Source organism: Amblyomma americanum, chromosome 7 (assembly GCF_052857255.1).
Source record: "Amblyomma americanum isolate KBUSLIRL-KWMA chromosome 7, ASM5285725v1, whole genome shotgun sequence".
In the NCBI taxonomy this organism is placed as follows: domain Eukaryota; kingdom Metazoa; phylum Arthropoda; class Arachnida; order Ixodida; family Ixodidae; genus Amblyomma; species Amblyomma americanum.
The window spans coordinates 81,535,593-81,561,115 of record NC_135503.1 but is presented as its reverse complement, the minus strand read 5'-3'; the positions used below and the strand labels follow the sequence as shown (position 1 = coordinate 81,561,115).

At 50.6% G+C, this 25,523-nt stretch overlaps 1 protein-coding gene across 1 annotated transcript; it reads left to right on the top strand.

Moving 5' to 3' along the window:
* Positions 1-7,886: 7,886 nt before the first annotated feature.
* LOC144097282 (disintegrin and metalloproteinase domain-containing protein 10-like) lies at positions 7,887-25,321 on the top strand. Its single transcript, XM_077630026.1, has 7 exons — positions 7,887-8,010; positions 15,898-16,075; positions 17,874-18,033; positions 19,160-19,258; positions 20,573-20,763; positions 24,192-24,397; positions 24,925-25,321. Exons 2-7 carry the CDS (start codon positions 15,946-15,948, stop codon positions 25,087-25,089), a joined length of 951 nt encoding a protein of 316 aa, XP_077486152.1. The 5' UTR covers positions 7,887-8,010; positions 15,898-15,945; the 3' UTR covers positions 25,090-25,321.
* Positions 25,322-25,523: the final 202 nt, after the last annotated feature.

Sequence of the window (25,523 nt, the reverse complement as noted above, 5' to 3'; positions counted from 1 at the left end):
CCGCTGCAGTAAGGACTGCTCAGCCCCAACGACAACCCCCACGTCCTCCCCGAGATGAGCCAATCGTTCCACAACGCCGCCTCCCAGCCCCTACCCGCCCAGTCTATGACCGACGCTCAAGCCCCAGGAAATGCGACGCCTGGAGGACTTCCGACAACCGGCCGTTGTGCTTCCATTGCGGTGAGGCCGGCCATATTCTTCGTCACTGCCCGTACCGACGTATCGGTCTTCGAGGATTTGCCATTAACGCCCCGCGACCACGCTTCGGACAACGTCCGCACGAAATCGACGAGTACCTGCGTCGAGAAGCGTACACGCCGAACCGCTTTTCGCGCTCACCATCGCCGTCAACCTCGCGCTTTGCGTCGCCACGCCGCAGCTACGCAGCCGCGGTACGAGGAAGGTCTCCCAGCACCCATAGGGGAAACTAAAGGCAGCAACCTCTGGAGGTGAGGTTGCTCACGAGCTAAACGCCGAAGATCCTCCACCGACCAAGCCCCATGAAGACGCTGCACCCGCGACGCCACATGAAGAACCGACACTCGCTGCACCGACGCCGCACACAATGAGAACCTCGACCACGACGCAAGCTACCTTGAAATCGACGCCGCCACCCAGAGGAGCTTCGACCACACGCCCAACCCGTGACTCGCATACGCGACGAAGCCGTGACCCGACGCCGAGAGCGACATGCAATGCAAGAGCCAGGACCTCCGACCTAGAAGTGACTATCGACGGCCGGAAAGTTACCGCTCTAGTCGACACAGGAGCCGATTACTCGGTGATGAATGGAACATTCGCTGCGCAGCTCAGAAAAGTCACAACGGCTTGGGACGGCCCACAAATTCGCACCGCTGGGGGCCACCTCATTACGCCATCAGGACAATGCACAGCGCGAGTGACTGTCAAAGGACATACCTATCCTGCGACCTTTGTTGTGCTACCGCAATGCTCTCGCGAAGTGATCTTGGGTATGGATTTCCTTAATGAGCATCAGGCGATCATCGACCTGCGATCCAAGCTGATCACGCTTTCGACGAACGAAGCCATCGCTTCGATGAAAACTCGGGAAAATCACGTTGCCCTAAGTGTCCTGGAAGAAGAATTGAGCGTCCCACCCCGTTCAAGCGTTATCATGACCGTAGGCGCCACGAAAGCCATAAACACTGAAGCCATCATCGAGGGGAACATGCAGTTGCTACTAGACCGAGGAATCAGCATCGCAAGAGGCATCGCACATTTCCGCAATGGCCAGGCCGAAGTACTGCTGACTAACTTCAGCGAAGAATACCGGCATATTAACAGAGGAACGACGATTGCTTTCTACGACGAAATATCTGACGTACGAGATTCCTTCGCCCTCTCCGACCCCTCCGCAGAAGATCCGCCTGACCAAGAGAACTCGCCCACTTTCGACATCAACCCAGCCCTGCACCGGAACAGACAAGACCAGATCCGCAATCTGCTTCAAAACTACAGTGAGTGCTTTTCGACATCGCCGAAGGTGCGACAGACGCCAATTGCCAAGCATCGCATTATAACGGATCAACACGTCCGACCTCTCCGTCAAAGCCCCTACCGTGTGTCTCCGCGAGAACGACAAGCCATCCGGGACCAAGTCGAAGAAATGCTTCGCGACGACGTCATCCAGCCTTCAAACAGCCCATGGGCGGCACCGGTTGTTCTAGTGAGAAAGAAAGACGGCGCACTTCGATTCTGCGTGGATTACCGCCGCTTGAACAACATAACAAAGAAGGACGTCTACCCCCTCCCCCGCATCGACGACACACTGGACCGCCTCTGCAACGTCAAATATTTCACATCGATGGACCTCAAGAGCGGCTACTGGCAAATTGAGGTCGACGAAAGAGATCGCGAGAAGACAGCATTCATAACTCCGGATGGGCTGTTTGAGTTCAAGGTGATGCCATTTGGTCTCTGTTCCGCACCAGCGACGTTTCAGCGAGTAATGGATACAGTGCTGGCAGGCCTGAAGTGGCAGCTTTGTCTGGTATATTTAGATGACGTCGTTGTCTTCGCCTCGAACTTTGAAGAGCACCTCAAAAGACTTCGAACAGTACTAGACGCAATCAAGTCGTCTGGCCTAACCTTGAAAGCAGAGAAATGCCACTTTGCCTACGAAGAGCTGCTGTTTCTAGGCCACATCGTTAGCAAGGAAGGAGTACGCCCAGACCCGCAGAAAACAGCCGCTATTGAACAGTTTCAACCGCCGGCCGATAAGAAAGCAGTGCGCAGATTTCTCGGACTATGCGCATATTACCGACGATTTGTGAAAAACTTTTCGCGCATCGCCGAGCCCCTGACCCAACTGACGAAGGCAGACGTGCCGTTTAAATGGGAAGCGCCGCAAGCAGAAGCCTTCAAGGAACTTCAGCGTCGTTTACAGTCCCCACCGATCCTTGCGCATTTTGATGAAAACGCCGATACTGAAGTTCATACCGACGCAAGCAGCGTGGGACTAGGCGCCGTTCTCGTTCAAAAAAGTGACGGGCTGGAGAAGGTCATCGCATACGCTAGCCGTTCCCTTTCCAAGGCCGAGGCTAACTATTCGACCACTGAGAAGGAGTGCCTTGCCATCATCTGGGCTACGTCGAAATTCCGCCCCTACCTCTACGGACGGCCGTTCAAGGTGGTCAGCGACCACCACGCGCTCTGCTGGCTTGCCAATTTGAAGGATCCCTCTGGCCGACTCGCTCGATGGAGTCTGCGTCTCCAGGAGTTTGACGTCACCGTCGTTTACAAGTCCGGACGCAAGCACACTGACGCCGATTGCCTCTCACGAGCCCCTGTAGATGCACCGCCGCTGGACGTCGATGAGGACGCCTTCCTGGGACCCATCAGCGCAAGCTCTTTTGCTCAGCAGCAACGCTCGGACCCCAACCTAAAAGGCCTCATCGAGTACCTGGAAGGCAAGGTTTCTTCACCCCCCGCTTCATTCAAGCGAGGACTGTCTTCTTTCTGTGTGCAGAATGAGGTCCTTGTGAAGAAGAACTTTACAGCGAACAAAACATCCTACCTCCTTGTTGTACCTACTTGTCTCCGCGAAGAAGTTCTACAGGCTTCATACGACGAGCCGACAGCTGGACATCTCGAGTTTACTCGCACCCTCCGGCGCATTCAAGACAAGTATTACTGGCCCCGACTGTCTGCCGATGTCGCACACTATGTGAAAACATGCCGAGATTGTCAGCGACGAAAGACTCCTCCAACACGACCAGCAGGATTTCTGAACCCCATTGAACCTCCCTCAAGACCCTTTCAGCAGATTGGCATGGACTTGCTTGGCCCTTTTCCAACGTCAACATCTGGAAATAAGTGGATCATCATAGCGACCGACTACCTGACCCGCTACGCCGAGGCGAAAGCCCTACCGAACGGAACAGCAGCAGAAGTGGCCAAATTTTTCGTGGAGTGCATTCTTCTTCGACACGGCGCCCCCAATGTGCTCATCACGGACAGAGGAACAGCATTTACGGCGGAACTCACGCAAGCCATCCTGCGCTACAGCCAAACCAGCCACCGGAGGACAACTGCATACCATCCGCAGACCAACGGACTGACCGAGCGCCTGAACAAAACCATCGCCGATATGCTCGCTATGTATGTCGATGCCGAACATAAAACCTGGGATGTCATCCTGCCTTACGTCGTCTTCGCCTACAACACCGCAGGGCAGGAGACCACCCAGATGACGCCTTTTAGGCTCGTCCATGGCAGGGATGCCACGACCACGCTAGACGCCATGCTGCCCAACGTTACAGAAGAAGAGAACGTCGACGTTGCCGCCTACCTTCAACGCGCAGAAGAAGCTCGAAGGCTTGCCCGATTACGGATCAAAGATCAGCAGCGGTCCGACGCCAGACGCTACAACCTACGAAGACGCAACGCGGAATACAAGCCAGGAGACCAAGTCTGGGTGTGGACGCCCATTCGCCGCCGTGGATTGAGTGAAAAGCTTTTGCGCCGCTATTTCGGCCCGTACAAGGTTCTTCGTCGGCTGGGTGAACTGGATTATGAAGTCATCCCTGACGCAATGACTGCATCCCAGCGACGCCGCGTACGACCAGAAGTTGTCCATGTAGTCCGTCTGAAGCCGTATTATGCGCGCTAAAGGCCGCTGCATTTCCATGCTCTATTTTCGCAAGATCCGTTTTTTTTCTTTTACTAGTCGCATTATTTGTTTTAATTCATCGGGTCGATGCTTCTTTGAGAGGGGAGTAATGCCGCGAATATTTGCACTGTTTATCTGCCGCGACACCACCTTATCACTTTGTTTGCGACGCAAGACGCGACTAGATTTATCTCGATTGATCGCAGCCAGGCAAAGCTGATTCTACGTTGTTCCGGAATGTTCTAGTAACTTTGCGCCCTTTATCTCGAATGTTCGCTATCAGCTTTAAATTGAGCACGGCCGACAGCGGCGGGCATTCTGTTCGACGACCGCCGAGCACGCTTGTCGCTTCGCCGCCGCCGAGTGATTCAGTCCATTTTGGGTGCAAGTCAGCCCAATAAACAGTTCTTTTAGAAGATCCTTCCGTCCGTCTTCATCGCTGCCTCGACTGCCGTCACCACTGGTGGAGGTGCTGGGTAACTTCCATGTTCCGGACGCCCCCTTCAAGTCGTGAGCCCAGCCCTAAGCGCTTCACACCCGAAAACGAACAAACACTGCAAATATTGGCGGCATCTGGGCTACGTCGAAATTCCGCCCCTACCTCTACAGACGGCCGTTCAAGGTGGTCAGCGACCACCACGCGCTCTGCTGGCTTGCCAATTTGAAGGATCCCTCTGGCCGACTCGCTCGATGGAGTCTGCGTCTCCAGGAGTTTGACGTCACCATCGTTTACAAGTCCGGACGCAAGCACACTGACGCCGATTGCCTCTCACGAGCCCCTGCAGATGGCACTCTGTTCGACGACCGCCGGGCACGCTTGTCGCTTCGCCGCCGCCGAGTGATTCAGTCCATATTGGGTGCAAGTCAGCCCAATAAACAGTTCTTTTAGAAGACCCTTTCGTCCGTCTTCATCGCTGCTTCGACTGCCGTCACCACTACGTGACATCTGGTAGGAGTGCAATGATGCGAAAGATCTTTTGAACCGTTTTGTACCGCCACACATGTTTGAACCAAAGCGTGGCGTAGCTGCATGCAATGATGCCCCTCGCGCTCCTCTTGACAGATCAACGACTCGAGCTCGTGCGAGGGGGCGAAGCGCCATTCGAACCCCTACTGCAGCGACACGCTGGACGCTTCACACACGCTAGTCGAGCACTCCAAGCGCAACCATGACAACTTCTGCGTCTCGTACTTGTGGACGAATCGGCTTTTTCCCGGTGGCATACTGGGCCTTGCGTACGTCGCCGAGCTCAATGGTACGTGACGTCACCACACGAGCGGCTTATGACTGTAGAAGACGAGAGGGATGACACATCACTTATCAGTGGCAGTTGTGCCTCGTGTAACCTCATGAGCACATACTTAGTATAAATGTATAAGAATTCAGTGCCTGCTTAACTGCTTGCCTCACGATAAAGCACATTTCCAGGATCTGACTATACGTATGCAGGTTAGTGTGACATTAAACATGTACTAAAAGGAAGCGAATGATAGTGTGCCCAATATTCGCGGGGTCACTCTTTCTTTCTACCATTTGTGACCTGAACGACGGATCCTTATATTTCATGTTCAAGCACGGCGCAGGTATGCAGGTAATTTTCTTAGAGACTTAAGATAATTTTTTCCTTATATTTTGTTGACTAAAGTAGACGTTTAGTTCAGGTGTACATTGAGAACGAATCTACAAAATGTGTTCAAGAGCACCAAACTGGTGCTGTATAATTACGGTTGCACTATTCAATGTATCACAATTTGGTACCACTGATGTGAAAACAACATTCATATCTGTGTATTTGGAATAGAGAGAGAGAAGGGATGAGAAAGAAGGGTAGGGGGGGGGACTTGTAACAAGGAGGAGGTGTCAGTCTTATTCGAAAAGTATACATTCGTCTAGAATATTGCGTTCCTTGCAGTCGAGTGTTCATGCGTGCTGTCATGAAATCTGCACGATTATTCATCTTCCTTCCGTAGATAAACCGGTCTTTCGCTCTCTTCGCCTGTTACACAACAGTCACAAGCTTATATCCACGCTTCTAAAATTGACTAACCTGTCTGATTTTAGAGCGCAGAGCACCTGGAAACTCTACTGTCACTTCCTTTGTTGGCGGCAGGAGAGCATTACGCGTGATATGAGAGGGTGTCATATATATATTTCTTTTCAATGAGCCAAATCCACCTAAAGAGCAACTCCATTGCTCAGGAGCAGGATATGCTTTTAATGTAAGTTGCAGCAACTCAGCCCCGCCGTGCACTGAAAAACTATGCAATTAATGTGAACAACTGCTGCAAACATTGGATTTAGCCAGTTTTGTTGTCATTTTCTAGCGGTGGCTTAATTTTGTTTGAAAACTTTCACTCTAGAGTATTCTTTCAAGCTCTGTTTCCGAAAATACGGCATAAAATAATTACACACATTTTAGCAGAAATAGACAATGAACATTCATTGTGTGCAATCAGAGGAACTGCGGTGCTTCATCAACACAGGCAAGCAAATGTGAACAGAAAGCAAATGTCACAAGCACAGGGGTGACCGCATTTTTTTTCTTACTTTCCCCCTTCAGCAACAGAAAAGTCATCTGGTCATAATGTATGAAGTATAAAATTCAATATACTCCTCTAAACTGTACTCAATTCATTATTTTTAGCAGAATTGTAGAAGCAGACAGGACACGAAACGACTCAATAATTACTACTCCAGTAATGTTCTGTCTGTGTTAAAATTGGGCGAGTAATATGGAATTTGAGAGGCGAATACCAAGGAGCTGAGCTTTAAGGTTCAATGCTGCAGAGATGCATCCTTGCTTCCTCGACCACGAAGCTAATGATCCCTTCTTCACTGTCGTCTTCTGAGTTCGTATCTTTCGCCGATATCTTCATACGCGACGCAGTGAATCGTAAAGTAGCTCTGAAAGGAAACAAATTAAACCACGCAGTAAACATTCAGAGCAATGTGGCTTAAGCTGATAAAAAAGGGTTCAGCTGTGGATATGGCGTTTTTATCTGTAAATATGTTTGATCTGGGTCATTTTTTACTTGAAATTCGATTTACGTGTAGGCTCTCAAAGCGTTGCGGGCCCGTGCGCGTTATTAGTGTTTTTTCCGAAGGAAATATTTTTGTGTTTGCTTGCTATTACATTTTAATTCGACTTACTTTATGGTTCTTGATTTGGCTCATTAAAAAATAACTCCTCAGGTATAGATATAATATTGTTTTCGTGTTCTGCACGCATCAACAAGAAATATAAGTCTGCTGCACAAAATTTTTGCTGGTAGCATTTTGACTTCGAGCACCGAGTACTACGCTCGAAAAGAAAACCTAACTGCCTTATCCGTAATAGCGGCAATAAGGAATTCTGGGTATATCAACTCTGTATGCGATAAGAAGAAAATGAAAATTCTGATGCTCTTCGTGTATTTTTTATTGGATTCCATATTCTTTCCACTCAGATTTCACATGATTTCCATAGGAGCTGAAATTAATCACAGAGTGTCCGGTAGGAATTATTTTGGATGCATTGCCAGCGCAGTCATAGATACTCCGTATGGTCTGTATGCGTTCTGTATCGGCCATAGAGAAAACATGCAGTTATGGGAATAGTCAACGAAACTTTTCGGAAGCGCAGGCAACAGGGCTGCGCCGTTTAGCGCTCGACGCACATTTAGACCCCCCCTCCCCCCCCCCTTTTTCGGTTCCAGGCCACGCGGGCGGAATCTGCGAGAAGTTTCAGTCGGACGTGGGCCTTCAGGTGTCCGAGTACGCGGGCCGTGTCAGCCTCAACACCGGAGTCGTCACCTTCAATAACAAGAACTCGCGCGTGCCCCTACCCGTATCCGACGTGACCTTTGCCCACGAGCTGGGACACAACTTTGGGTCCCAGGTACGTAGCCGCAGTGTGACATTCCTTGTGTGCTACGAGGTACACTCCTTGTGTGTGCTACGAGGTACATTCCTTGTGTGTGCTACGAGGTTCCGCGTTCCACGGCGCGGCGTAGACGGAGACCCAGATGACAGCGGCATCATCAATTACCCAGCCATGCACTTTGAGTGACGACCAGAACGAAAGGGTTTAAGCCCAACCGGACCCAACCGGACCCGCCGCCGCCGCCGCCGCCGCGGGGAAACAGGCTTTATCCTCCCCAATTGGCGTGGCGGTTCCAGGGGCGGCCCTCCCGAGCACATTCCAGGACAAGGGAACTGTCAGCGATCCAGAGCGCGCCTTACCTTGAGGAGCGAGTGTCAGTTGATGGATGAAGAATGGAGGCCGGTGACCCGCGGGAACTGTCAGCGGGCCAGAGCGCGCCGTACCACAGCCGATGCTATGCGCTACCGCGAAGACAACCTTCTTTCCCTCGGACTCAACACGTGAGGGGGGCGAGACAATAAGTGCGGTGGTATGTTTGTGCGCCCAAGTGAAAGCCCTAGCCCCCCCTCCTTCCCCTCCGGCGTGGGCGTCCTCACCCTAGGGAGTGTGGAGAAGAGGATATAAAAATCGAGAAGCAGTACGGAAGAAGGACGCTCAGGACGACATCGTTCGCCAAGAGGGCCTTCAGCGCCGAAGCCCGACAGCGTGCAGCTTCTCCAGCAACCGCTCGAGCCCAACTCCGGAGCCACTCCATCGCCCCCATGAAGTCGTCGGCACGTAAGCTCGGATGCCCCAGCCTCTGATGTATAATCTTAATCATGTGTAATTATTGAATATACCTGTTTGTTTAAACTGAGCCATACGGTGTCTCTTTGCCTCTCCGTCCCGTGTGGACCTGCGCATTATGGGGGTCATCACACTGGTGTCAGAAGTGGGGTCTCAAAAGCAAATGTCCTCTGAATGCTGCGACATTCATGACTTCAAAATTGTAATCAAAAGGGAATCACGGGACTGATTGTGGGACTTTTACCCCCATTTGAGAGGCTTGAGGCACCGGAGGGCTTGAAAAAAAAAATGTCTTTATCTGAGGGAGCTCCCACTCCACAGCCGTCGCTCGGAGCAAGCATGCTGGCATTAGGAACCGTCATTCCGACGTTTACAGGAGATATGACAGGGGTTCCAATCTGCGATTTCTTTTCCATGCTAGAAGAGATTGGGAAAATGGGGGGATGGTCCGATGCTCAAATGCTGGGAATGGCGAGGTGTAAGATGGCAGGAGCTGCTCATGATTTTGCATGGCGAGACGAAAAAGTAAAATCCACAAAATCATTTGCGGAATTTAAGAAGCTCGCGTTTGAGCATTTCGACACTGAACCACGTCACATGCGGGTACAGAGGTTCCGTGACGCCGGACAGATGGTAGGGGAGGACGTGCGAACATTTGCGTCGCGGCTTCAGCGCCTAGCACGCGATACGTTAAGCAGGGAGGAGGAAGGAGACCAGCTAAGGAAGAAATACGCGGAGGATCTACTTAAAGAGGAAATGACCGCTTTGTTCGTGGCTGGTCTGCAAGACCCCGTGCGCCGGTTCGTGCTCTCGCGTAAGCCGAGCAATTTCGACCAAGCTGTGGAGGCCGCATTGGATGAGGAACGAAATGAGGCGTTAACGACAGCCGCAGCGAGAGTACGCGTCATAGAGAGAGCGGTGCTCAACCCTGAGGTTGCTCTCTTGACAGAGCGGTTAGATCGCTTGGAACAGCTGCTATCTCAGCAGGTAGAACGCCAGGTTGAAGTGCGCGCTCAACAGCGCCCATTCGCTGGAAACCGGAGACCGCCACAAAGCTACAGGCGCGGTATGCGAGATTTTGAAGAAATCGTATGCTTCGCTTGCCAGGGTCGCGGACACATCGCCAGGTTCTGCCAAAACGTGCGCCGTGGGGAGCCACAAAGAGAAGCAGGCGAGACACGCCCTAAGCAAGCCTACAGCATGGCTCCAGATACCGAGACAAAAAACTAGTTAGTCCTCCCCAGCCTGAGGAGCGTGGGGAGGGAGCAGTGGATGATGAGGTGGTGGTAGTTTGTGTGGCCGACGAGGCATGCCCTGTTGTGCGTAGCAAGTTAAATGGTTGTTGCATGGAATTGTTGATAGATACGGGGTCAAAGGTGACATTGCTTAAGGAGAGCAGTTTTAACACGCTTCGAAGGAAGGGGGACCGCGAGGTGTTGGAAGCGTCTGGTGGTATGGCAACCAAATTTGTAGGCATAACGGGGGATCCTCTTGGCATAAGTGGACTCTACCGGTTACACTTCTCTCTCGGCGGAATTGCATTGGAGCACCCCTGCTACGTATGCCCGGACACGGTGTCTCTGCCAAACGGAGTGTCAGGTATATTAGGGCAGGATTTTTTGAGAAAAGGGAAGGTAGTAGTCTCATTCTCTGAGGACGAGGTTAATGCGGGTGGCTCAAAAGTTCCGTTTTTGAACAGGAGAGGGGCTGAGATTCGCATTACCGATATTGACACCCGTCAAACAGTGGGATCATTGGAGAAGGTATATTCGCGGGTTGCCGTCCGGCTGGTCGAGGAGGCGGTCGTCCTTCCTTGGTCGGAGCACATTTTGTACGCGTTTGTGCCTTCAGATGTAGAGAGCGGCGCCGTGGGAGTGCTTGAGCCGGTCGACTCTCTCAGCAATGGCCTGAAGGCAGCCGCGTGCCTCGTGACAGTTAATGACACCCACAGAGTGCCCCTACGGGTGGTTAACTGTAGCCAGCAGCCACTGAGCCTTCCCAAGAACAAAACATTGGCTTTCTTCACCTCTGCGATAGAGCAACGTGAGCCCACCGATACGGTACTCGCAACTGTAGAGCATGCTAGTCCTTCGGCTGCTCCAAAGGTGTCGTTCGATCTTTCTCACGTAAAATCCAGGGAGAGGGAGGCTCTGGCTGGTTTGCTGAACGACTACTCGGAGGTATTCGCCGCGTCCAACCTGGATTTGGGCTGCTGTGGCGTTATAAAGCACAGGATAGAAACCGGCTTTTCATCGCCCGTTTACCAGCGTGCGTACAGGATTCCTTACTCCCAACGTGAGGAGATGGAGCGGCAGGTGCAGGACCTGATTGATCGCGGCATTGTCGAACACTCAAAGTCACCCTGGGGAGCACCAGCACTATTGGTGGAAAAGCCAGATGGCTCGTATCGATTGGTAGTGGACTACCGCAAACTAAATGCCGTAACTCGCATCGATCCATACCCCATCCCCAATATACAGGAGACGCTTTCTCAGCTGGGCTCTGCCAAGTACTTCACGGTAGTGGACATGGCGTCGGGATTCTGGCAGATAGCAATGGATCCGGCAGATGCCGAGAAAACGGCATTCAACACGCCCTCAGGGCACTATGAATGGAAAAGAATGCCGATGGGTCTGGCCAACAGCCCTGCTGTCTGGCAGAGAACCGCTGATGTTATCCTGGCAGGTCTTCTGGGGAGGCTGTGCTTCGTGTATATGGATGACATTATCATATACAGTGACAGTTTTGAGAACCATTTGCGCGATATTGAGCAGGTTTTGGTGCGACTAAGAGGAGCGGGTCTCAAGCTGAAGCCCTCTAAGTGCCAATTCCTCAAAAACGAGGTGAAATACCTCGGGCACGTTGTTTCAGCTGACGGCGTGCGACCGGACCCTGAGAAACTAAGGTGTGTCTCGGATATTCCATCCCCGACTAGCGTCCGCCAGGTCCGGCAGTTTCTCGGCCTGATCGGTTACTACCGAAGGCACATAGAGGAGTTCGCCAAGCTCGCTAAGCCGCTCACCGCCTTAACAGCCAAAAATGTCGCCTTTCGCTGGGACGAAAACGCGGAGGATGCTTTTGGGGCCCTGAAAAGGAAGCTAATGAGTGCACCGCTGTTGCGCCACCCGGATTTTAATTTGCCCTTCGTTATGGCCACAGATGCGTCAAAGTTCGCAGTTGGTGCCGTGCTATCTCAGGTTATCGAGGGCAGAGAACATCCCGTTGCTTTTGCTAGCCGACAGCTGAGCCCCACAGAGCAAAAGTACGGAGCTACGGAAAGGGAGTGCCTCGCCGTTGTCTGGGCAGTAAAGCACTTCAGATGCTACCTTTACGGCCGCAAATTCAAGCTAGTCACAGACTGCCATCCTCTGAAATGGGTGATGAGTGTCAGGAACCCTAGCTCGCGACTCGCTAGATGGAATCTACACCTGCAGGAATACTGCTTTGAAGTTGAGCACAAGTCAGGAAAGACACATCTGAATGCTGATGCACTCAGCCGCACAGCTGCCGTGGCAGCTATAGATGAGTTTGTCCCCGTAGTCGACCCCGCCGAATTACGCACAGAGCAGTGCAAAGATCCTGACCTGAAGCGAATAATCGAAAGCTTAGAGGGCGCACCGTCTCACCCCGAACAGCTAGGTTATTTCATTGGCAAAGACGGCACCCTGTGTCGGCGCACGAGGCCAACCAGGAAAGGGATGCCAGAGAAAACCGCTTGGGAGAGAGTCGTCATACCTCGGTCGTGGACAGAAAGGGTTCTTCGCGCGTTTCACGATGCGCCATGCGCCGGTCATTTTGGCGTAGCGAAGACACGCAGGCGTGTGGAGCGTTTGTACTTTTGGAGTGGCATGCGACGGGATGTTAGAGACTACTGTGCGAAGTGTCATTCCTGTCTCGAAAGAAAAACACCCAAGGGACGAAGACCAGCTCCAATTCAGCCGTTCCCTGAGGTTTCGGCTCCCTTCGAGCGGACAGGTATGGACATAATGGGCCCATTGCCCACGACCACTTCCGGAAACAAGTACATTTTAGTATTTGTCGACCACCTTTCAAAATACGCGGAAGCTGTAGCACTCCCAGATCAGAAGGCAGACACGGTTGCAAGAGCATTTGTCGAACAGATCGTGCTCCGACATGGGCCCCCGAGGCAACTCTTGACAGATCGGGGAACGAACTTCGTGTCGCAGCTAATGAGGAGAGTTTGCGAGCTGCTTAAGATCGCTAAGAAGCAGACAACACCGTACCATCCGGCTTGCAACGGCGCGGTGGAGCGACTGAACCAAACCGTGGCCGGGTTCCTGTCGCATTTTGTTTCGCGCGACCAGCGGGACTGGGACTTGTGGCTCCCGTATGCAATGTTTGCCTACAATTCCGCAGCACACGAGAGCACGGGCGAATCGCCATTCTTTCTTATCTACGGCCGAGACCCGGACCAGCCTAGTGAAGTGCCAGAGGGCCCCCGTCGTGTCCCATACGCTTCACTGGACGACTATAAGGTGGAGCTAGAATCGCGCTTGCAAGTGGCGAGGGACATCGCAAAGGAGGCCTTAAAGAAAGCGGCGAAGCGCAGGAAGGAGGTGCACGATCGCAGTGCTAGAGACGCGCCGTTTAATGTGGGGGACAGCGTGTACATTGAAAACTGCCAAAGGCAGATTGGGCTAGCTCGTAAGTTCCAGACGAAGTGGAGAGGACCGTGCGAGGTTGTCGAGAAGCTTTCTCCGGTAAACTTCAGAGCCCGAGACGTGAACCGGCGCTTGAGAAGGATACACGCAAATCGCCTCAAGTCGGCACCGGTTGAGTATTCACGAAATGAGGAAAGGGAAAGCGCGGATTTTGATGGGGACAGAAGTGAAGCGGAGCGCGCAAATAGTTCGCAAGAAACGCCCTCTCCTGCATTTGTTCGGCAGGCGCCAGAGGTGACGGCCGGAATGCCACCGGATTTACTTCATGCATTGCTAGAAGAAGAAGCGCGCGAGGTTGCCGCGCAGATAACGCCAGGGGAGGCTCCTGCCACGAGCCCTCGCGAGTCCCAAAGCAGACAAAGGGTCCCAGACTTACTTAGTATGACTCATGAAGGCCGATATCCGCTGCGAAATCGGAAAGCTAAGTCGGACTAATGGCGTAAACAGAGCGGAGTTGTGAACTGGTTAGAATTGTGTAATGCCACAGCTCATAGCATTGCTATGTGCTTATGTGTTAAGTTATCGGAGTTGGTAGTTAGACCTTTCTGTCATTAAGTAACACCTTCACAGGAGAGCATGCGGAGCGCATGCAGAACCTGCCCTACTTCCTTTCGTTATCTATATTTTTGTCTGTGCCGTGATCGTGCTAGAAGTGGGAGCTCCTTTGTAACTGTGGTAAATTTATTTCGTCCAGTTTGGACTAGAAAGGAGAGGCTTGGGTGCTGAGTTTCATGTTTCTCTGTAAAAGAAGATCAGTGCTGCCCCTGGAGACGCCAGTTATGACAGCGGAGGCATATGGTGTTGTGCAGTGGTGTTGAGTGCAGCGAAAAGTGTTTTGTCGGACGCACTGTGCGAGGCGATTCAGAAAGACAAGGGGAGCTGCAGGGACTCAAATGTTCGGAGAACATTCTTCTGGAGGGTGAGCGAGTGTGACATTCCTTGTGTGCTACGAGGTACATTCCTTGTGTGTGCTACGAAGTACATTCCTTGTGTGTGCTACGAGGTACATTCCTTGTGTGTGCTACGAGGTTCCGCGTTCCACGGCGCGGCGTAGACGGAGACCCAGATGACAGCGGCATCATCAATTACCCAGCCATGCACTTTGAGTGACGACCAGAACGAAGGGGTTTAAGCCCAACCGGACCCAACCGGACCCGCCGCCGCCGCCGCGGGGAAACAGGCTTTATCCTCCCCAATTGGCGTGGCGGTTCCAGGGGCGGCCCTCCCGAGCACATTCCAGGACAAGGGAACTGTCAGCGATCCAGAGCGCGCCTTACCTTGAGGAGCGAGTGTCAGTTGATGGATGAAGAATGGAGACCGGTGACCCGCGGGAACTGTCAGCGGGCCAGAGCGCGCCGTACCACAGCCGATGCTATGCGCTACCGCGAAGACAACCTTCTTTCCCTCGGACTCAACACGTGAGGGGGGCGAGACAATAAGTGCGGTGGTATGTTTGTGCGCCCAAGTGAAAGCCCTAGCCCCCCCTCCTTCCCCTCCGGCGTGGGCGTCCTCACCCTAGGGAGTGTGGAGAAGAGGATATAAAAATCGAGAAGCAGTACGGAAGAAGGACGCTCAGGACGACATCGTTCGCCAAGAGGGCCTTCAGCGCCGAAGCCCGACAGCGTGCAGCTTCTCCAGCAACCGCTCGAGCCCAACTCCGGAGCCACTCCATCGCCCCCATGAAGTCGTCGGCACGTAAGCTCGGACGCCCCAGCCTCTGATGTATAATCTTAATCATGTGTAATTATTGAATATATCTGTTTGTTTAAACTGAGCCATACGGTCTCTTTGCCTCTCCGTCCCGTGTGGACCTGCGCATTATGGGGGTCATCACAGCAGTGTAACTCTCTGATTATGCTTGTAGTGTCGTGTGTTAACATTTGTTCTTGTTACGTGGTGTTTTGGGTGATTCAAGTTGTGCACACTCTGTCTCGACCACACTAACTCTTATAATTCAACAAAAAGCGGTAGCACTGATGCTAACACTTCATGTCACCGTGAAATATAACTTACCGTTAGCTTTATGGTGGCACCGGTTTAAATGTTGATATTGTGAACTGTGTTTTACTTTCTGTGGTGGCTCAGAGCTGCGGCGTTCTGCGGTTAAGCCCAAGGTCGCGAGATCGAATCCAGGCCATGTCGGCAGCATTTACATTTAGGCAAAATGCAAAAACAGCCGAGTGTTGTGCCACGTCCGTGCACGTTAAAGGACTCCAGGTAGGCGAAATATTAGAGAGCACTCCACAACGGCATCTCCCAAAGCCCACGTACAGCTAAGGGATGTTAAATCCCACACACCATGTGCCAGTTAGCTAAAAAAAGCTTTCACATTGTTGTTCATACTTACTACTAAACTAACTGTTAAATGCGACGAACTCTAATTTTGGTGCTACATTTCTGTTTTCTTGACGTCATTATCTTCTCCCTCTCCCAGCACGACCCGCCCGAGTGCGTGCCGGCTGACAGCGCAGGCAACTTCTTAATGTTCGCCAGCGCTTCGCACGGCACGATGCCCAACAACCGTCGCTTTTCCATCTGCAGCGTCCGCGCAATTTCAGCCATGCTAGCGCAGATGTTTACCAACCAGGGAAGCCGCGTCAACTGCTTGCAGGGTGAGCTCTCCGTTTCATAATCCGTCGGTCGGCGTAAGCCTTACCACGTAGCAAACAAGCTTGTGATAGCGTCGGGAACCTACTAACCCTAAAAGGAAACAAAAGATCAAGATTACCCGCGGTACAATAGTGGAGTGGGGAGTCGTCCTTCCTTCGGACTCACCTACTTTATGTGTAATGAGAGAATTGAGCAAATAGGTGTACAATGCTGAATATTTATGTTCCTTCATTATTATTTGTATTCTTCTCTAGTACAGCCTGCGTCATGTCACTGTGCTGTCGCTCGTGACGCCGCAGAGTTCGGATAACGCAGGGTGGCGCCTGCCAGTGACCTCATACGCCACGTCAGCGCACTCTGACTGCTCAGCTTAGCAATGTCCGCCTGTTTCTGTTATCGTACCCTATGCTCCAAGCCATCTTTCGGGTTGCAACAGCGCTGTCCACATCTTGTGAAGCGTGCCGTTCGCTTCACCTGCATTATGTTTCTTATATCCTTCGTTTTTTTCACTGCGGCTTGCAAGCTCTCCTTGAACGGCGGGTACCGCAAGTGCGTTGTACAAGACGCTGTAAACAAGCTTGTGAATGACGTGTTTATTTCTAGATGACTGCATCTGGTGAAATCCTCGGGAACAAGTACTCCACTCCACTTCTAAGCAGCGTTTGGCTAAGGGCACACACGGTGGTGTAAATAAATCCGGACTATGCAATTACTACCTGCCTCAAAGCCCATGGCACATTGCTGCCTCGCCAGACAAAAATCCGTGGATCAAATACAGGGTATTAAAGAAAAATTTAGGTGGTCTGCTCCTTTGCGAAGTTTGTTATTTTTTTATCAAAAAAGAAAAGCTGCAGTTCCAGGAGCAGCCTTGAAATCACCCGCAGAAACAGTTTGGAGCGCTCCCCCCGCCCCCAAAGTTTTAGCCAGTTGCTCGAGGACTCCGCGTATTTTCTAGTCGCACACATCTGCCACCTCAGCTCGGGCTTCGATGCCCTGATTCGGTGTGCCATTTGTTGCGAAGGCCGGATATTGTGTCCCTGCTTCTATCGTATTCGGCTCTTCGGAACAGGAATGAGCAAATACACCAGCTTTGCTATCTGCAAGTGACTTCGCAGGTAAATAGAAACCGCTCTAGTTCATGCACCGACACTACCGTTCGATCAGCCCCGATCTCTCTCATACACTGAGGCAAGCGGAGAGCCCAATTTTTTCCTAAATAGAGTTATATAGCTTCTATAAATTGCTTGCACAGAAGCTATAGAAACCGAAGTTAGTACAGAATTCAAAAGCCAGAATAGTAGGGATGAAAGGTGGCTCGCGCGCTGTCAAGCTCCGATAAAGGCAGGTTTTTTCTCCAGTCACCTCTTGTCGCTCTTACGGCAAAGTCCTGGAAATAAACATCGAATTATTATTATTGTCAGAGTATACATTCCTTTCAGTCTCTCTCTCTCTTCCTGCTCATCACCAGTTGATTAAGAAAATAAGAATGTCAAGGTATTTCATCAACAATTCTGATCCTGTGTCATTTAGACTGCTGCACCACTAAGTGCATGCTCACACTCCCGCATTGCGAACGAGGTGATGCAAAGCCCTTTAAGGAATACTGTTCAACTCACTAGACAGCAGTAGACCACTTGGCAAAAACTCACCATTAGTTATATGAATTTCCTTGTCGGTGTCATGCGCCATGCTTCTTCAAATTAGGAAGTCAAGATTTGCTGACGTGATAAAAACGTGATACTCGCGTGGGTTCCTGCGTGAGTTTCTGGAACCGTTGCGCATCGCTCGGTGTCTGTGCAGAGATGCGCGGTCCCTTCTGCGGCAACTCTATCCGGGAGGAGAACGAGGAGTGCGACTGCGGCTACGACTGGCACGAGTGCCGCGACACCTGCTGCTATCCACGTGAACACGGCAAGCTCAACCGCAAAGGGTGCACTCTGCGACCGAACGCCAAGTGCAGGTGCATCCATACGAAGAAAGCTTGAGGCCACCACGGGGCTACCACGTGCAAACTGTTTCTTAATGCATATATGGGTCTAGGACTGGTGCACCAGATATTCGCGAACCTAAATGTCCGTCACCTATCCCACTTCATGGCAATACTTCCTCCATCATTCTAGATGATTATCTGAAAACCTTAAAATCGCAAGTTTAACAAACGCAAATGCCGCGCGAGGCCGCGCATCCTTTCTATAGTGTTTTCACTGCGCAGTAGGAATTGAATCAGTTCTTATGCTGTTGCGCTATGCGTGACCAATATTTAGTGGTGCCTCAGTAACTGACATCTTTGTTGTGAGGCGCTCCGGAGTGTTCTGTGTGGCGTCATGAAACGATAGGCACATGATACAAATAGTATCCGTGGGATTCAACCAGTGTAGGCTCGGGAAATCACAGTTCCTTGATGACGGGATCACCACCACTGTAAGAAGTAATGTCAAATGTGATTGAATACATGATTGTAGATTACACAGAAGATATATTACCTTATAAATATTCCTTTTTCTGCCATTAAACCTATTACACCGGGTTTGAAGCACGCCGCGAGTATTGTTGCCCATGTGGTATAGATGAAGATTATGGGTTTTTATGGCGCAAGGGCACCTATGGCCAAAGAGCGCCATGTCAAAGGTATTTTCGACTTCTCAAGGGGGGGGGGGGGGGGTCAAAGACCCATTTCCCAAGCATTTCACCATAAATTGGCCGAGCACCAGACCAGGGGAAAGCTTGTACCCATTGTATCACCGGTGGGTACCCGGCGGCACTGGGGATCAAGTCACGCACCTCCCGCATGCGAAGCGGATGCTCAAGCACTTGACCACCGCTGCGGTCTCATGTGGTATATCTAGGATTTCTGTAAACATTTACGGGTGCATAACTGTGGCAGATAAAGGGCAAAGCGGCAGCATTAGGATTACTGGAAAACCTTGTTCGGTCCCATAAACTCACTCAAGACGTACTGTTGTGAACAGAACACGCTCATTACTCGTGTTTTGTCAGCCCTGGAGCTCTTCTATTGCGTTTGTTGCAATATTTGCTGCTGGGAATTGGCGCGTTTTCCATTTTGACGGTTTCGCGCTGTTTCACAGCCCTTCCAACAGCGCCTGTTGCACCGAGACCTGCCAGTTCCACAATACATCCCGGATCTGCCGGCCGGACGACGACTGCCGGTTTGAAGCGTATTGCACGTATCCTTGCAACAGCGAAACTGTGTACTACTTCTGTCTACCTTTTAGGTCTGTCATGGAGGGACAACGGGGGAAAACTAATGCCACAAGATAACTTTACACCCTCTCTAATGAGCTGATAAGTTTAGCTGCCAACACAAGGAAAAACTGCTGGAGACGGAAAGCGGACAAAGAATGCTTCCACGCTCTTCGGAGCTATAAAGTTGAGTGTTTTGGCTAGGCGCAGTCACTTAAGCCTACTTGTACGCCACATAAAGAACATGAGCTTTTCTCGGGCTCCAGCTTCTTCCGGGTTTGAACGTTCCCACGAACTACAGCTGTGGAGTCCTGTTGGCCGTTGTGTGTCACCGTCATGACAGTATAAACTAGGAACACGCTGTCCATTGCGCGTTGCAAGTCGAAGCTGCGCGCTGTAAGCGGCTTCGGAATACGTTCGATGTACTTCTCCACGCGCCGCGTCTGAGCTGACCAGTGGCTCCTTGTGACTTTTGACTCGTTTAAAGCTGCTCAAGCGCCGATCACTTTTTTTCCTGGGCTCACGTGTCCAAGATCGAGCGTGCCATTACCCGTGCGCCCCTCAGTACGGAACACCTGGCTGTTAAGAATTGTAAAGCCTAAAAGGGTAGCTGAGGGAAAAGACGAGGCATGCATTATGAGCTTTAACACACTTGTGCCCCCTTAGTACGAAGTGGAAACACGCTGCTGCGTACGCGATAGAGGACAGATAGAGTGTTTTTGAATGCTTGGATTTGGGTTATTTTGTATGGCAGAGTGGCAACAATGAAGAATTATCAGAAAATCTGTATAGGTGTTTGCAAAGAACTTAATACAGTGTTCGTTACCGTTTCATTTTCTTGTAAACTATTCTCGCCACTCTTTTTCATGACAGCTCGAGTCAGCTGTGGCGTGGCTCTAGGTCTGCTAATAGTGCCTCGCCATTCGCAAAAAGCGCTGCTCTTTCATTCAGTCATTTGAGACCGTTCACAAGGAAATGGAGGCTGCCAAGAGCACAGCCGCTATTCCGCAGCTTCAGTGATCCCCGGCTCCCTTTACGTACTGCCGGAACGATGGAATGCGAACCTTTTCAGAAACATCAATACGTTGTTACCCTATACAAGGCGGATTTAAATATTATTTCTCACAGGAGACATCAGCTCCGATGGTGTCAAGGTTTCAAATATTAATTTCAGTATTTAAATGGAGTTTAAGACCTCGCTATCTTCTTCACTGTAAAACTAGGGAAATACGTTGGGCGGGTTCTTGCGCGACTCGCGTGCTTGTCCTTGACGTGATGGCCGTGGCGCCGCCGTTAAGCGGACTGAACGGCGTGTGCCCCGCGTCGGCCGTAAAGCAGGACGGCGTGCTCTGCAACCGCGGCAGCCAGGCGTGCGAGGCCGGGGAGTGCGTGCTCTTGGTTTGCCGCCTGTACGACCTCGTCGAGTGCCACCTCACGGGGACTTACCGCACGGCCGACGAGATGTGCCTCATCGCCTGCAAGGAAGACGGTGCGCCACTCTCCTCTCCACTGCTCTCTCTACTGCAGCTCTGGCACAAAAGCAGTCCACATCGAAGTGGCGGGTATAGCAAAGACGGTGCGATGTCAGCTGAAACGTGAGATATAATTTGGAGGGAATATCACCGCTCGTTAACTATATTTGCCAAGGGGCACTGGCGCCGTAATACTTAGGGCGAGGTAGATGAGATAACACGACGGACCGTTTGTCGGTCGTCTTGGCTCTTGAAGCTGCACTTCACCATCGCCAGTACGAAGTCCGCATTGTATGCGGCGATGGTAGACTGAAAATTTACTTTTTGTTGCGTGGCGCATAACTGCAGCGCAAGAACCATGTTTATAATGGGAAAACGCACATTATCTTAAGAAAGCTTTAGTCACAACTCGTTTCCTCCAGGAAGGTATGCGGACTATAATTCCTGCGTTGCGCAGAGAAGCCAGACAGAAATGGACACGTAATATGGCCAAACTAAGCACACCGTAAAGCACCTTCATTTGTGAGGGACAAATCTTTATTTCGATTTATACGCTGCAATAAAAGCGTCGCTGAGGCAGTTCTTGCTGTTTTTTTAGAAGACACGGAATGTGCCACTTCCGCTTGGCACGCACACTAACCCTTCAAGTCTTCTGCGGGCCTCATGTGCCTCTCGGATATTACTTTTTCTTCCGCTATCGTGCATACCACTCGTACTGCGTATTTCTGCCCTTCTCCGAACTTAAGTAGCCTATTTGATAAGTTCAGTTGTGCTACTTTTTGTTTGGTAGAACGGCTAAGGATACTGGGAGATTGAAAAAAGAATTGCGTAATGAGATTAGAAGATTACGAAATAATTTGAAAGACAACTGAAGACGATACTTTAATCTAGAGAACACAGATTGGGGCATGAAATCTGGCAGGTAAAAAGGAAATAACGGAGATGACAAAGAACATTGAGTCTATATAGAAAGACATGGGGGAATTAAATACAAAATCTTGAGTTTAAAATAACAGAACACTCAAAGCTAACAAGCACAGAAAAGGATCACAGTTCCAGATGTACTGCGTTGGAACAAAGATCTCAGGACCTTGAGATGCGACTTGTTCAAACTCAGCAACATCCTCAAAACATGAATATTGAAATTCAAGATGGTCCAGAAAACCAGGAAGAAAATTTCACTCCTACCCTGTCAAAACTTGGGGATGCATCTAAGGAATCCTTCGCATTCCTCAGATCTCTGACTGGAGGGTAAAGGTCGGAGAACGATGTCCAATCAAGTGAGTAGTTCTAGACACTGGTGGTACCTCCCACGCCAGGAGGCGGTGCTGAGGCTCTGTCGCAGCTTGGTCAATGGAAAGGGGAAAGACATCCCTCCAACACTGTCGCGTCGAAGTCACCACTGCGGTGAGGTACGCGCCTTCGTAAGAAAAGAATGGCACTCAGATTCCCAGCCAGTGGGAAGGAGAAAAGCCAGACCGAACATTGTCGTGTTGACTTCACCATTCTGTCGGGTTCGGTGCCACTCTGGGAAAGGAATGTAGAGCCGTCTCCCAGCAGATGAATGAACGACCTTGTCTCCCCCGCCTGTTGTCCGAAGCGTGGAACCTCTGTCGAGGTTGCAGCCGTCTTTCAATTAACGTCCCCCGCGTGACCTGTCAATAGCACCACTCAGTCCGGCAACTCGATAGCAGATTCGACCATTTCACGATTCCGCAGTCACCGCCGCTTCTGCCGCGAACGCCAGTCCTCGCCGCAGCGTTTCATCCCGATGACTCATCCGCCTTCACGGTGGTCTTCTAGGAATTCTTCCCAGGCCAGAATTCAGCGATCTCAACAATGTCCTCTCCCCGCTAATGACCGCGCTGCAAGGGTCTATATCAATTTAGACTAGAAGGCCATCTTTTATAATAATGCCTATTCTTTCAATAAAAAGCCACTTGTTTAGGGGCTATTCATTTCAACTGCGCAATTCAGGAAGCACGTCCTGAACGCGACAACAAATCAAATTATTTTTCAGACTCCTGGTGCATTTTTGTTCTCATTTAGATGACAGAAGCTCTCTGAAACTTTTCGCAAAAGTTTCCCTGTTTAGCCCTACTCGGCGGACCCCGGGTACATTCGAAAACATTTTTTTGCGACATTTTAAAGAAACGACTTATATCTTCGGCCTAAGTGCAATTAGAGATAAGGGTGTGCTCACTGTACTCCTACTTAGCTTCTCAAGTACTCTGTAACAATGAGGGCGCTCATAAGTACCTTCTATTTGGGTTGATTTGTCTGAACGATATTTCTTATCCCAACGGCCACGTCGCGCTAAAGTTTCTCGCGCTTTACCATTTGATTATTTGGAATACTTGTTATTACAATACAATGCATTGTATTGCAATTGTGGGAGCGATAGGAGCAGATTTCTGCTCCTATCGCCCAAATACCACTCAAGTTCCTTCTGCTTTACCGTGAGAATATTTGCGATATTTGTAATTACAACACAGTACAATACATTGTTTTCATGAGAGCGATGGGAGCGGATTTCTGCTCCCATCAGCCACATACTGCTCAAGTTTGTCATGTTTACCAAGAACTTACTTGCAATATTTGTAATTTTGATCCAAATAAGCGTTATGTCGTGTATGTATTTCATTCCATAAGAGTCACGAAATGTTGCTGCACATTTCTGTGCTTCTAGAGGCCCGAAGCAGAGAGCAGGGAGAAAAGCCCTGAAGGAAGAACTATTACGCCAACAGGGGCAAGTGCCTTTTGTCCATTTCTGCCAACGCTGAGCCGTGAGAAGTGGTTTTGGAATCACGCTCACAATCCAAACTTTGGTTCAGGTCTGAGAAGAATATGTAACGCGTTAAACATTTCAAATGTTTACAAGCAAAGCCCCAATATATTCCTGATCAGAAAGCAGGCATATTGTCTACGTCTTCAGAGAATGAGGGAAGTACCAGCAGGCCCGGCACACCGAAAAACTTCGCACTTCAATCCAAGAGTTGCTTTATTATATGTTCGAGTAAAACAGTTGAGAACCCAGCGAAAGAAGACTTCACCATCGGCCACCATGACTGTCCAGAATTACCCGCGCAATGTCAAAGATCTATGTTCAAAGGGGCTATACTATGTTAAAAGCTAAGTTAAGGGCTATGTTAAAAGGGCTCCATCAGATAACATAATTAAAACGCACGCGAACATCTGAGAAAAGCATAATTAATTTTATCGCAACGAAGAATATTCCGTAGAACTGATGAAAGACGAGTTGCACTGATGGCTGCACTGAATGCAGAAAACTTAATTTAAACTAGAAAAACAGTGGAAGGCATGCACAAGTCTTTTCTACTGGAAAGACCAATCAGTTGAATCCATGGCTAGAGTTCCTCGCGCTTTATTGCTGTCTGTGCGTTGTGCCATGTAGGCCACAACCTTTGTATTTCTCGGTGCGCAGCTCCGGGCAGCCAGTGCATGGAAGCCTGCCACTTCGAGCGCATGAAGGACTTCTGCAACAAGAAGATGGAGCCCGGGGCGCCGTGCGACGACATGCGTGGATACTGCGACGCTTTCCAGCGCTGCCGCCTGGTCGATGCCGAGGGACCGCTGGCACGCCTACACTGGCTCGTCTTCGGCGGAAGGGGACTGCGAAACGCTCTCGTGGTGAGCATCACCTTAGCTGTAGTTGAGCGGTCGGTGTGCGCACGCGGTACTTAAGATCTGCCATTGTACGGCCGCCTTCTTCACTAGCCCTTCATTACCAATATAATATTTGCTAAAAACACTGTAGCCATGATATTCCATATTAACAGTCTCTATAGGATCCAACCTTTAAAACGTGTTGTGTGGTGCTCTGAAAGCATAATAAGAGTTCTCGCTCCGGTTATGTGTATACTTAATCGCTCTTTTTACTTCCTCGTCAATTTTTTTTTACTGTTCCTTAGGTCTGGGTACCAAAGTGCAGTCCTCATTTGCATGGGGTTCCCCCCATCGGCCTTTTTATTATCGCTAATTACAATGCATCTGTTGTGTAGAGGGCACAGAAAATCTCACTGACGTTAAGAGCCGCATATCCATGCTTTTGCTGTGTAGTAGATGGAGGAGGAGTTTATGATGTTCATGGTAGGCCCCCAGTGTAGTCGGAGGCGGGCAAAGCCGGGCACCTAACTATATGCATTCGCAATGTGCAGCGCTACTGGTACGTGACCCTGACTGCGGTGGCCGCGTGGAGCGCTGTGACGGCGCTATTCATCCGCCTGTGCGCCGTCCACACGCCCAGCAGCAACCCTCACATGCGGCCGCCGCACAGGATCGCCGACACCGTCTGCTCGTCCAGGCGGCTGCTGCGCATATGACGCCGCCGCGCACCTGCCAACTCTGCACTGGACCCCGGTTGTGGCACACAGAAGACCGGTTAAAGCTGCAGGGTGTAACGCAAGGACAGCGTAGAGGAGCCAGTGGGATTTTCAGACCTAGTGTAGAATGCACCAACACAATCAATATTCCCTCCGTTTTTTACCAAGAAACAATATATTTAACGCGTAAAGTAAATCTGTAAAATGTATTTTAGATACAAAATAGCTAGAGTGGGGGCTAACTGGGGCTAATACACTCAGCCTAATCATACATTAGTATAACTGCTGAAAGTACCTGTCTGTATTAGTTATGTAGGAGTAGTATAGTTAAAATGCTTGATAGTTTTTCGGGCGGAACAACTTCCATGATTTAAAGGCGCAACTCTCTCTTGCGTAACAGCCGCTGATTTTCAGCCATGACTGTTCCCGCTTCA

Coding starts and splice junctions, on each gene's coding strand:
- LOC144097282 (XM_077630026.1), top strand. CDS start 15,946: ATGTTCGCCAGCGCTTCGCACGGCACGATGCCCAACAACCGTCGCTTT. Junction 16,076..17,873: donor CCGCGTCAACTGCTTGCAGG/GTGAGCTCTCCG, acceptor GTGTCTGTGCAG/AGATGCGCGGTCCCTTCTGC. Junction 20,764..24,191: donor CATCGCCTGCAAGGAAGACG/GTGCGCCACTCT, acceptor CTCGGTGCGCAG/CTCCGGGCAGCCAGTGCATG.